The 12,824-nt window shown below is 44.9% G+C and overlaps 1 protein-coding gene across 3 annotated transcripts in view; it reads right to left on the reverse strand.

Annotated features, from left to right (window-relative positions):
* slc25a13 (solute carrier family 25 member 13) overlaps positions 1–12,824 on the reverse strand; it is a 46,984-nt gene that overhangs the window by 4,210 nt on the left and 29,950 nt on the right. For all 3 annotated transcript variants that reach the window (XR_015111267.1, XR_015111269.1, XM_086193635.1), the window contains exons 12-15: positions 12,042–12,094; positions 11,491–11,571; positions 4,983–5,123; positions 1,827–1,965 (exon numbers count right to left, since the gene is read on the reverse strand). Coding sequence is in view for 1 of the 3 variants with exons in the window: in XM_086193635.1 (XP_086049761.1) it covers positions 1,827–1,965; positions 4,983–5,123; positions 11,491–11,571; positions 12,042–12,094 (414 nt within the window). In the remaining 2 variants the exon portion in view is untranslated. The remainder of the gene's footprint in view (positions 1–1,826; positions 1,966–4,982; positions 5,124–11,490; positions 11,572–12,041; positions 12,095–12,824) is intronic.

A 12,824-nucleotide genomic window follows, 5' to 3' on the forward strand; every position in this document is an offset into this window, starting at 1 on the left:
TCATTATATCTCAAAGCTGATGTTGATGACAGTAGCGGCGAGCTCTGATGACTGAGGGAACTCGGCCCCCCCTCCAGTGTTGGGCCATGCTTGTTTGGGCCTCAGATTTGAGATCAAGCCAGATTTTTGGGAAGTGGAACCTTCACGTCAGAACTACTTTCCTTACATTTGCGTATTGAGATGTTTGTTTCGGTGTTCTTGTCGTCCAGGCTTCTGTCTGCACACGGTGCTGCAGCCTGCACGTCCCGCTGGACGTCCAAACGACTGAGTTTGTGTTATCTGACATGAGAGTTGAGTGAAGGTGAGGAATCCCTCCCTGGGGACCATTAATCATGAAGCGCGCCGCTGATCCGGTACGGAGAGGAACAGGCAGAAGCCTGGTCTTCCTCCCGTCCTGCAGCTGATGATTCTCCCTCCATAAAGAGCTAATGACTCAGAGATGTTCTCTGCAGCGATGGCCGCCTCAACAATGCTGCACAAACCCAGTCAGTAATTCAATTTCCTGAGTCGACTGTAAAACACTAATTGCCAGAAAGCTGAAACCGCTGATGAATCCATGTGAACGAGGGATGATAAAAGTGTCGAAGCAAGGAGAAAAATAAAGAAATCATGGGGCTGGTTTCAGCTCGGAGTCTGTGGGCCGCCGCTGCCAGTCTTGTGGTGAGTAAAAATGAAGGAGGGAGGCAGAATTTATGATTTTTCCGTGTTGTGCCGTGCCTCTGCGTCAAAAGGAGAGAGCCGCTGTCACATGTGAAGATTCAAAACAAATTTTCTTTCTGATGCGAACGCTGGAAGCGTGTTATTAACGTGATCTTCAGAGTAGACTCAGTATTAACCCCCGCTAGGACAAGGTCAGAGGATCAAGTTGTTAAGTAATCACAGGATGTTGGAGTTCTTCTTGTTTGCTGCTGTGGCTAACCAGAGTGTACGTGCGCACACATGGACACACACACACGCACGCACACTCGGCTATATGCATTCTTGCAGCCTGAACATGCTGAAAGTATGCGGAGTGTGTATGTGCATGGAGCGTATTAGGCCTGGAAAGCCTCCTTGGCCGCCTGGTTGCCAGGCATCTGAGGCGCTTCCCTGCAGCAGGGCTCCCAAACCCCAGCCCCCCCCAATCACAGCGCAGCACTCTAATTAGCAGCTACCGCCATGGAGCCTGCGGTCAGAGGCCGCCCGCCTTCTAAACCCTGCAGCCTGAGCAGGTCTGAGGCACAAGCAGAGCAAGACCTGCTCTCTCCCTCTCTCTCTCCCGTACACACACACACACGCGCACACACACACACACACTTCGATGAACATCAGAACCCTGAGACCTTCCTCAGGGACTGAAGCTGAAGAGGAAGGAACTGCTCTTCTACAAGTGAAACTCTACCATAGTAAAACTCAAATTGTTAAAAGGAACAAACTAAATTCAGTGTCCAGTTGTGACTTCACATGTTGAGTCTTGGTCGAATTCGGGAGAAAAAATCCTACTTAATTTGTCGTTTTCTTTTCTCCCACCAGATTGATCCATGCAGTTCCCTATAGAAGAAGATGGGAACATTTTATTTGAAAAAAGGATAAAAAATAAATAAATGTGACATTAGAAGTCAATTTTCACACGGTTCTGATTGTCTTCCAAACCTCCTAGACATGAACAGGATCTTAACGTCTTTCTCCCACCTCATTCGGAACAGCTACTATGAAAGAATTAAAATAAATATCAAACAAAACGCATAAGGAACAATCGAAGTTTGTCTTCCTGATCTTGAGCAAACACAGAGGAGCTGAACGCTGCCTGTATTAAACTCCCTCGTCTACGCAGCATCACACGTTACCTGACAGAGCTCCAGCCAGCAACATCTTGGCCGGCCCTATCCGTCCGGCCTCGTCCGTCAGGTAGGCTTTAATGTGGGCGTAGCAGGGGAAGTAGATGGCCGAGAAGGGGATGTCCCGCAGGAAACAAGCCTTGGACCCCTGCAGGTTGAAAGGGAACGAAGAGCTACTGAGACCACCGTGTTGAGTCAGGAGGTGCAACATTCAGGGAAGAGACTTGTGGATGCAGCTGCAGGAATTCAAACCTCTGACTGATAGCTGGACGGTTTTTAGCCACAAAGTGAAACATCAAATGTTCAGATGAGTCAGACACTAAATGATGATACCACCAAAGAAATAAAATGAAATGTCGGCCACAACATGTCAAATAAATCATTGATGCAAGCAGCAGGTGAAGCTCCACAAACGAGCGAAGAAAAAAAAAACGGTGGAAAAAGCAGAGAAAGACAGACAGGCTGAGTGAAAGAAAGCGAGGGAGGGGGAGAGGAGAAGAAGATGGCTCCTTGTCTGCTGCTGTAAACAACGCGACATCATCAAGAATATCCAGTTTCCTGCTGTATTTCAAACCTGTTGGCTCACAGCCACCTAGATACAGTCGACAGGGGGCATTTAAAGAGCTGGTCCCTCCGCTTTTGACAGGCTTCAATTAATTTCCTATGGGAAAATACAGACAAACACACACACACACACACACACACACACACACACACACACACACACACACACACAGGGGGTACCTAGGCTATCTCTTTCCCTCTCTTTCCTCTGGCACTTCTCATCACTGGCCAGGTGAGATTCTATCACTGCAGGAGCAACTACACCTCTTCTTCCGAGGTTGTAGGTGTGCTGGCAGACCCTCTGTTAGTGTGCAGGTATTAAATACACTGACTTGATGGTGGTCATATTCCATCAGTGACAACCTTCCCCCGGTGAGCAATGGTGGCGCTAGAGTGTCAGCCTCCTTACCAACCTGTAGCTCCAGCAACTGAGGGTGAGCGTCAGGATAATTACCCTGACAAAGGCAGCTCTGTGCCTGGGTGCAGCCCCACCGGAGCCAGCCCGTCTGGGGCTTGCAGGCTGGAGCTCGTCTCCTCCCCACCTCCCCACCGCCACCGCCACCACCAACACCGCTACTGCTTTCTCAATGCGCTTTGTCTCCTCTCCGTGCACAGCAGCAGCAAATGTGCAAACATTTAGATGTGCACGCTTAATGTAGTATTTTCAAATACAATCAGAATAGAGATACAAACGCACAAAGGAAGAGCTCGGCAGGTAGACGTGATGAGGCTCCATAAACATTTACAGCTTTGAATCAAAAGATTTATGTGTGTGTGTGTGTGTGTGTGTGTGTGTGTGTGTGTGTACTGACATGCGGCTTCATCAGCAAACAGATAAGCCCAGGACACACATGCGCATGCAAAAAGACACACACACAGATGGCGTTCAGTGTAGCAAATGAGCTCTGTACAAGGAAGGTTACAGGTCATCGCTGTAGCAGAGTTAAAAGGTTTGCCTTCTTTAGTCAAAATGAGACAGATAATTGAAGAGTTGATTGTGTTTACAGTTGGCGCTCTGTTAGAACTCATTTATATCATTTAATTAGAAAGCAGGCTCAGTTTGACCCTGAGGGCGCATGTCCTGCTCAAAGCAGGTGACAGAGCCCTTCTTGGTAGTGTGCGTGTGTGTGTGTGTGTGTGTGTGGGGGGGGGGGGGGGGCATGTGTAGCAGATACCCAACGCATCAGGTGACCAACAATGCTCCTCGCTATTCAGAAGTCATTCATGAGTTTAGAAGCTGCTAATATGACCACCACACTCACTTTGCAGTGGTGTTGGCTCTATAATATCACACTAATATCTTCACGCACTATAATTTTTAGCCCTGTGGAACAGAAAAATACCAATTATGGCAATTAAGGTTAAATAAAGCTTACAAGGAATTGTTGATATAAATGATTGCTGATGTGGAGCAAGGTAAGATGTATAATTGTGCAGGAGTTGATAGAAAAATCAGAAGGTTAGTGGGGAATAAAGGACTTAAGTAGAAAGAAATCTAAACTATAATCCAGGATTTATTACAATATCAATGAAGATGGATTTAAGGATTTGAGGTTAACATCCAGCAATCTCCTACTGATAGGTCGTCTGGCTTTGTACCTGCTTTTGGTTAAATTGTTTCAAATAGAGCTCCTGACCTTCGTGTCTCTCCAGCAGGTTTTCAACATCCTTAAATTAAGAAAGTGACCAATGAGTGTAGGAAGACAGATGCTGAAGGGACCTGAACTCATTGCTTTTAAAGTTGCCTACTTAGGTAATACCAAGTACCTGAATGCATCATGCAAAGCAGTTTTAGTGACGTGTGCTGTTAAGAGAAGCCCTGACATGTATCCTGAGCACATCCCAACTATCTACTGGGTGAAATATCTGGACCTGTCTGGCTTCAGCCATGAGACCCAATGAGTGGACAAGACAGCCAGGCAGCCTGAGATGCCATCCAACTGCTGGAGCTCTTTGTGTCTGTGTGAGCAGCTTGAGAACCACAGTTAGGAATTTGTTTTTTGAATCAGGCCATAAATTTTGAATAGGTGCAAACTACAACATCCCATTCCATTGTTTCATGTTCTGTTTTTTTCTCACATAAACCTCTTTGACAGCTCGTGTCTGTGGGACATTTATTTTTTTAGAACAAAAGCTCATGTGTCATGCCTGGTACAGTGACTCTTCTCATGACAAAAATGCATCCTAGAGACCAGACCGGCTCATCTGGGCCTCCTCCTGGTGAATGATCCAACGCCCTGCTGCCACTCAGTCACGTAAACCTCACAGACTCAAAGATTCCCGCCTCAGCACAAAGAGATGAGCGGCTTCAATACCTCAGCCATCTCATGACCTTTACAGTCATGTGACCTTAAACTGAAAGCTGATCTGAACAACAAGCGTTGATTCTGGCACCTACGGGAGAAGTTGTGTCAGAAACTCAATGACTCAGGAACTGTTCTCACTTGAATGACCTGCACTGGGATAAAAATGCATAAAACATGTCTAAGATGACCAGAAAGACTGCCCTCGTGTCTTACGCGTGTATCTATATTGCATTTAAATGACAGCTGATGAGCCAGCTCAACTGTGTATGCGTGTGTGAGTTCATTTGTTTCGCACCTTGTAAAGTCCGAAAAAGCCCAGGTCCCTGATGACGGACAGGGCGCTGACCCTGGGCCCTGTGGTGATCTCTCCTGCCACCTGCAGACGGATCTTCACTATTTCCAGCGGGTTGGTGAAGATGACCTGGGAGCCACCGGCCTGGAGGGACACGACATCATCATCGTCATCATCATCATCAAAGAGAAAAGGAATGAAATATAAGACTCAGTTTTCTTCTGTGTTACCTCAGTTCCATTGAGCAGAAGTGTTCCCTTCATGACACGCTGAATAAAATATGCAAATAAACTTGAGGAACCACCTAGCCGAGGTTTGACTGTCATGTGAGAAGGGAAGACCCTCACTATGGACGACTACGTCATTAGACCCACCAATAAATCCTAAATATTTATTTGAAATTTCTTCTTTTAGCACAACGGAGTTCTGTCTTCATTCCCTCAAGGTGAAACTAAGAAAAGTTTTGGCAGCACATAATGATTGAAGTTGACCTTTGACCTTTTGGATACAACATGTCACCGCTTCATCATTTTATGCTGTCAGACATTTGTGCAAAATCATGATCATCATGCAATCAGCGTACAAATTCTTGTGTGATGTTTGGGGCAGTGAAAAAGTAGCCTTGACCACCAAAATACTCGTCACGGAACAGAGGTGGACAGACGCATGGAGGCATAACAAACCGGATGAAAAAGCAACTTCTCTCTTGACTTTCACGCCATGTGACGTCATCCAGCAAATGTACCTCTTCAGCAACCAGCTGCCAACAAACACATGGAGAGGAGGAGACAGCTGATATGGTGGAGTCTGTCAGCTGTTTTGTCTCCATCACACGGACTCTGCTGCAGGGGACATTTCTGTCTGCGTCTCGCCTCTCGCTCCACACCACTCTCTAACTAACCTGTACTTGTGAGGGGCAACAACAGTGCAGCAGGTTCAGACCTGTCTCTTTGCCTTTCAGGTCGGCTTTTAAGCATAAGAAGTAGCTGCGGTGTAGTTGTGACGAGACAAACAATTTACTGTGTCTAGTAGGCTTGTCATGATACTAGAAATTTAGTAGTCGATACCAATACCACTTAAATTCCACGATACTCGATACCAAAAAAACAAAAAATAAATCCCCTGTAGTTGAACCTATTACAACCGCGCGCACATGCACGCACGCACACACACACGCACACACACACACACACAATCGTAACCTAAAAAAGTTACAACTCAGAACATTGGCTAAACAGCAATGCCAGCCCTCTCAAACAAAGAATAACGTTTGATAACATGCATTATTTCGGGGTGGTTTAAGGGTACGTTTGGCGATTCAGCAAATGAGCTGCCAGACAAACTCACGTGACTATTATGCGGGACAGACGAGGCTGGACATAACGTTCATGTTACTTTGCCAGGCAGCTCATTTACTATGGGCTCATGTCATCATTGTAACGTTAGTAGATATGAGCAACAATGATAACACGTGAATTCAAATGCACTCACCTTGAATTCTTTGTACAAATCTGGATGTTTGTCTTTTAAATGCTTTGCCAAGTTTGATGTTTTGCTCCCCCTCGCCGTGGTACGGTGACGGCATTTTTTGAATATGGGTTTTTGCGGATCAATAAGTAATCCCTCCTCATCAGCCTCGAATCCATTCGCAACTTTTGGCGTGTTTCTTCTCAATTAATTGAGGGGCAGCTGTCGCAGTAGTTGACGACCCAGATGCGTGATCAGCACCGTGGGAGGGTTGCCAGAAAATCAATCATTTACAGCCAAAAAACAAGCTAAAGAAGCAAAAGAAGCTAAAGAAGCAGCCAGATCTGGCTCCTCTGTACCACCGGTACTTCGGGTATTCTGGAAAAGTCAGTACCGTCACATCTTAGTACCGACTTGGTACCGAAGTATCGGTTCTCGTGACAAGCCTAGTGTCTAGCCGAGGAGACTGACAGCACCTCTCGATGATATCTGGGGTTTTGTCTCTATCCTTCGACATCTTCATCTCTTCCTTCTTCTCATCTTCTCTAAATGTGTCTTTCAAAACGGCTGCCAGTGGTTACTGCAGCTACATGCAAACGGTTGGCCCATCGCAATTAGATAGCAATCGGTTGCCATGGTGCCACGTCTGTCTTAAATAGGCCCAGCCTGTTTGTTGTTGTTTCTCTCTTTCTCCTCCACCCCTCCTTCATACGCTTCGTTATAAATGAATCTGGCTCGCTGCCTCTTGCAGGATGGGAAGGCATCAAGGATTTTTTTTTTTCAGTTTTAAGTGTTAACACATATTGCCTAAGAGAGGCGAGGGCGGAGGGAGAGACAGAGATCATAATCGTCTCATTGAAGGTGTGTGCGGCGTTTCTTTAAATAACACTGAGCACAGTTGGCAGACCAAACAAGAGGCTGCGGATGGCGGCCGGGCTACTGCTCCAACGCCGCTACTCTCACAGCTAACTCTTTATGACTTGTTTTATGGAAATAACCTAGTTGATTACATGTTGGCTAACAGCACGAGCATTAAGAGGCTATTGGCTCTGGCCTCCAGCAGCGTTGGCTGCTTCAACTGGATACTAAAGAGACTGGAGATGTTGTTTACTCAAGGAGAATATAAACAACAACATTATTCTGAGAGATGAGCTGGAAATTAGACCTCATGCTATAGAATGAAATAAATGCAATTCCCTGTGAAGACTGAGAGGGAGACAAAAAGAGAGGAGAGAATAAACTGCTAATGACAGAGAGAGAGCGGGAGACAGAGAGAGAGAGAGAGAGAGAGAGAGAGAGAGAGAGAGAGAGAGAGAGGGTGCAGTCAAACAAGAGAAGTGAGGGAAGGTGGAGGTTGAAGGTTGTGATTATGGAGTGACGGCGTCGGCAGCTCTCTGATGATTCCCAGGTAATTACAAGGCAAGGTGATCCTTGGAAACCTGGGATGTCAGCAGCTTATGCACGCACCCGAGTTCCTGTGTGCGAGTGTGTGTATGTGTGTGTGTGTCCCAATCCATCCAACACATATACACACAAACTATTCACTGAGGGCGATGCTGCAGATTAGCACGCGCTAAAAACATTTAACACCATCCATATATAGCGCATTAATTTGTACTCAACAGCTCTTGTGCTATGTGTGCAAGTGTGTGTGTTAGATTCTCTGATAATGTTATCATAATTCATGCCAGGCCAAAATAAAAAAAACAACAACCTTAAACCCTAGCCAACAATTCAAACTGCAATACATTAACAACAACAAAAAATCCTTTTTTTAACACTGCTGGCCTGTCAGCAGTGACCCAAGAGGTATTTTATGTAACTCAAGTACTAAAAAGCCGACCACAAGCTGCCAGATAAGCATCAAGCCAGCTCAGTCACTGGAGCATGCCATTCTTACCAAATAATCATTAGAAACTGGCAACCTGAACTGGAGCTTAATGGTGCTGAGCCGCCAGTTTACAGAGAGGAAGAGGAGGAGGAGGGTGGAGGAAAGCCTAGGTGAGATAAGGGGGAGTGTAGGTAAGAGGATGCAAGAGTGTTTTAATGATGGGGACAAGTGCATACATCATATTCTGTTCCCAGCTTTCTTCTCTCTTCTTCTGTCTATATGGACTGGACGGGAGGCTGACACTGCGGTCCAAACCAACACTTTCACAGCTACCAAATGATATAAACAGATTTCATGCACTGTGGCTGGAGCAACACTAAAACACGGGTCAGGAGGGTTCGACTTCTGAGTCTATGTGTGTGCGTGTGTGTTGTGTGTCATGTGTCGTGTGTGTGTGTATGTGTGTGAGAGATAAAGTGGCAGGCAGAGTGCAGTGCCAGCACTAACACCGAGGCCTCAGCCAGGATGAAAGAAGCTGTCACGACAGCTCACAGAGGGGGAAAAAAAGAGGAAAAATCCATCCATCTGCACTCCTCTCCTCTACATTTATCCTCTCGCTGTGCTTCTGTTACGCTTCTGCTTCTGATCCATATGGCTTGTCTAAAAATGCAACTGCTATTTTTCACACCCAGTAAAACGCAGAGCACATTGCCCGCCAGTAGATTTGCTTTCGTGTAGCAGTGCCACTCTCTTCTCTTTGAAAAACAAAACCGGTAGCCATAACAAAGGTGCACACGCTAAAGCTAAAACATATTCCCAGAACTAATAAGGTCAATTGAATGTTCCTGAGTGGAGCTAAACCTATAATGACTTGTGTATCCTGAATTACTTTGCTTTAGTGATCGGCATCAAAAGAGATGTGACTGAAAGACTTTCATTCATTAGCTCCAGCTAGAGCTGCCGGCCACAGTGGACTCATGGTGTGTGTGTGTGTGTGTGTGTGTGTGTGTGTGTGTGTGTGTGTGTGTGTGTGTGTGCGTGTGTTGCAAGAACTCCTCATTTTGTGGGGACTCGCCTTGCTTTCAAAGACAAAAAGCATACAGACGGAACCGTTAAAGTGAAGGCAAGGGTTACGAACACAAGTGCTAAGGCTTGTGATCAATGTCAGTCAATGTGATGTCCTCTGAAGTGATGGAAACACGTGTGTACTAGGTGTGTGTGTGTGTGTGTGTGTGTGTGTGTGTGTGTGTGTGTGTGTGTGTGTGTGTGTGTGTGTGTGTGCATGCATTGGGGGGAGACTGAGACAGCCCAGTGATCAAAACCCCTGATGGGGGGGGGGCAAGTAGACTCAGGGTGAGAGTCTCAGGTAACAGCAGCTGTCAATCTCCGTCTCCTCCCTGTTAGCTTGTGAGTGTGTGTGTGTGTGTGTGTGTGTGTCCATGTCCGTGCACCTGTATGGTCTTCTGCTTGTCACACACATGTAGATATTCATGAACTCATGAAAATACGTACAGTGTACTGGTGTGTGTGTGTGTGTGTGTGTGAGAGATCTCTGTAGCATTCCATCAACAAACAGCAACTCCTGGCTTCAAAACAGCTCCACTTCTGTCTGCTCAACTGTCAGAGGGGTGGCAGGTAAACATACTTCAGACATACTTGTGTGTGCCTGTGTGCACGCACGCATGTGTGTGTGTGTGTGTGTATGTGTGTGCATGCGCTTGTGTGTGTGTGCTGCCTTAGTGCTCTGGAGGGCATCGTTTCATCATAGTAAATGGTGAAGTTCCAGGATGATGAAGATGGAGAGAAGCAACATGTTTGAACATTAAAATAGTCAATGTTTACTGTATCTAGGTTACATCCACATGTTGCAAAACAGCAGAATATGAAGTTATATTCATTAAATACTGCCCTGTGCACGTGGGTGAGACAAGCTCAATTAGCCAATCACTGGCTGGATATTGGTATATCAGCCTGATACTGACTGGCTCAGATATTAGTGAAAGTACTGCTGAAAATATCTATGGAATGTAATTCTACGGTTGCAGAGCGGGGAGCTAATAGGAAAACCTGCTTCTGCTTGTTTATTTAGATTATAACAATAGTAATACCCGTTCTTCAATACACTGTTATTGTATCAGTACTCGGGATCAGCTGAGACCCTCAGCCCAGGCACCAGTATCATGACTGACAAGGTTGGATCATCCCTCAACTAAACGAAGACATGCTCATTCCGGCCTGTCCATAGCACTGCTGGCTTCTTACATTTTACAGGGTATTTAAAATCAAATTAAATTCATTTTATATTTCAATGGTGCCATTTTATACACCAGCAGTTCCAAGTGCTTTACATGAAGGCAAAATAAAACATCACAATGCACATATGAATAGGAACATTGATGCATAAATAGATAAACTACAAAGTCAAAGTCAATACATCAACACACGCTCACATATAATCATACATTCTGAGTAAGTCGTGATGGTTTAAAATGCTTGAGTAAAAAGAAAGCTGTTTAGTTCGATAGAAATCAGTGTTGGGGCTAATCTAAAGATTGCAGACTGGCAGCGTGTCTGAAACGAACTGAGACGTGAAGACGAGGATGAAGTTTTTCAACTGAAAACAAGAGTGAAGGTTTGAAAGGATTGGAGCTTTGTGGTCTGATTTAGTGAGCAGAACAAGAGAACTATTTTGGCTCTTGTGCAGTTAAACATCCCAATACACAGAATAAAATCTAAAACTAGATTTGATTGGAGTTGTCAGTTTTGCTGCAGAAGCCAAAACCTTTAAAAAAGCTAAATTATAAGGAAAAACACTCATTACCATTGTGGTTCCAAAAGTGGAACTGTCTTGTCTTACATCAGATTTTGGCTAAATACATAAACTGGAGAGTCTTTCAGTTCTAACACTCAGTGGTCAATCTCTCTTTTCATTCTGAACCAGGAGGAAAAATGCAGCGTGATGAGGATAATAAAAAGCCTTAAATATTTCACGGCTTCCATTGACGCATGTCAGTTATAATACAGCGTCAGACTCTACACTCTGAGTGCAGATTTCTCAGGAATCCCTCAAATTTCCTTCTGGGTTGTGGATTTTGAGTTGAAAAGCATTCTACCTTTTGTATGCATGGGTTGTGACTAATTATTCAGCTGTACCTGCTCACAGGCGGCGGAGACTGAGAAATCATAGTGTAAATAGCTCGATACGAAACTTACACATGCACCAGCCAGGATCTCAGCAGCCATAGGGACTGTACCATCTCTCTGTCTGGTCTTTCCTCGCACAAAGTCATTCACCTAGAAACGCAAAAGTTACAATATGATGCAAAGACTGACAGTCTTTAAAACGGTCACACGACAACATGACACAGATTTTTACTCACATTTTCTATGCACTACATCTTAGTGTAGTGTACAACAACGATTGTACGTCCTGATGTATGAATGTATTCCTTATCTCAGTATCTTCTTTTAATTTTTTGGAATATTAGTGTAATATTTATTTCTGTAAGTAAAAATAGTTAATGTAATTTATAAATGACTTGGTAATAGTTTAAAACTACAAAAAAATAAGTTTGTAAATACTTTTTTGCAGGTACATGGTTGCATGGTCATACTCAAGTGTGTATTATGTGTATATCCTACACATTTAAGAGGTGGAAGAAGGGATCTCCGCCTGTGGGTGAAGGCATTTGTGTGCTTGTGTGTGTGTGTGTGTGTGTATGTGTGTGTTTGTGCATGCGTGTGTGCTTGTTAATGTGACTTACTGTGAGCTTTATGGCTTTCTCGGGCGCCACACCCAGTAGCTGCGGTACCAGCCCTATCATTAGAAAATGACGAGATGATTAGAAAAAAAAGAAGAGTAGCTGTGGTCCCCCTACTCTCTTTCTCTGTCTCTCGCTCTCTCTCTCTTTCTCTCTCTCTCACACACTCACACTCACACTCATATACCACCATTTCCACAGACTCCACATGAAGTGTTGCTCCCCGCTGCATGTGTTTGACCTCGCGAGATCCCGGACGCAAATGAAATCGACTGATGTGGAGACATCAGAGTAGTGACAGGGGTGTGAGGAAGAAGGTGTAAAGAGAAGGAGAGAGAGAAACTGCTTCCCAGAATAGGGAAAAAAGTATAAAATAAACCCACCAAACGTTTACACAGACCTCAATTACAACCAAGAGCCGGATACAAATAAACAAAATAATCACAATGAAACTTGGCCCCCTACCCAGACCCGAGGCAAGACTCAACCACACACACACACACACACACACACACGGTTAATCATCGACAGTAGTTGGTGTGGACTGAGGCCATTTACACACATAATCATATACTCAATTTGGAACTTGGCTGAAAGAGCTGCCTCATCTGCTCACAAACTCTCCTCAACATAAATGTACACACACACACACACACACACACACACACACACACACACACGCACACACACATACACATGAAATAATCTTAGAGGGATCCACACAGTTTTTCCCAGCATCACACAACAAATGTGCCAGTATTCTGCTGCTGATTCCACGTTCTTTCC

This window comes from Aulostomus chinensis, chromosome 22, assembly GCF_037954235.1.
Source record: "Aulostomus chinensis isolate RoL2024-O1b breed Wild chromosome 22, RoL_Achi_v1.0, whole genome shotgun sequence".
Taxonomy (NCBI): domain Eukaryota; kingdom Metazoa; phylum Chordata; class Actinopteri; order Syngnathiformes; family Aulostomidae; genus Aulostomus; species Aulostomus chinensis.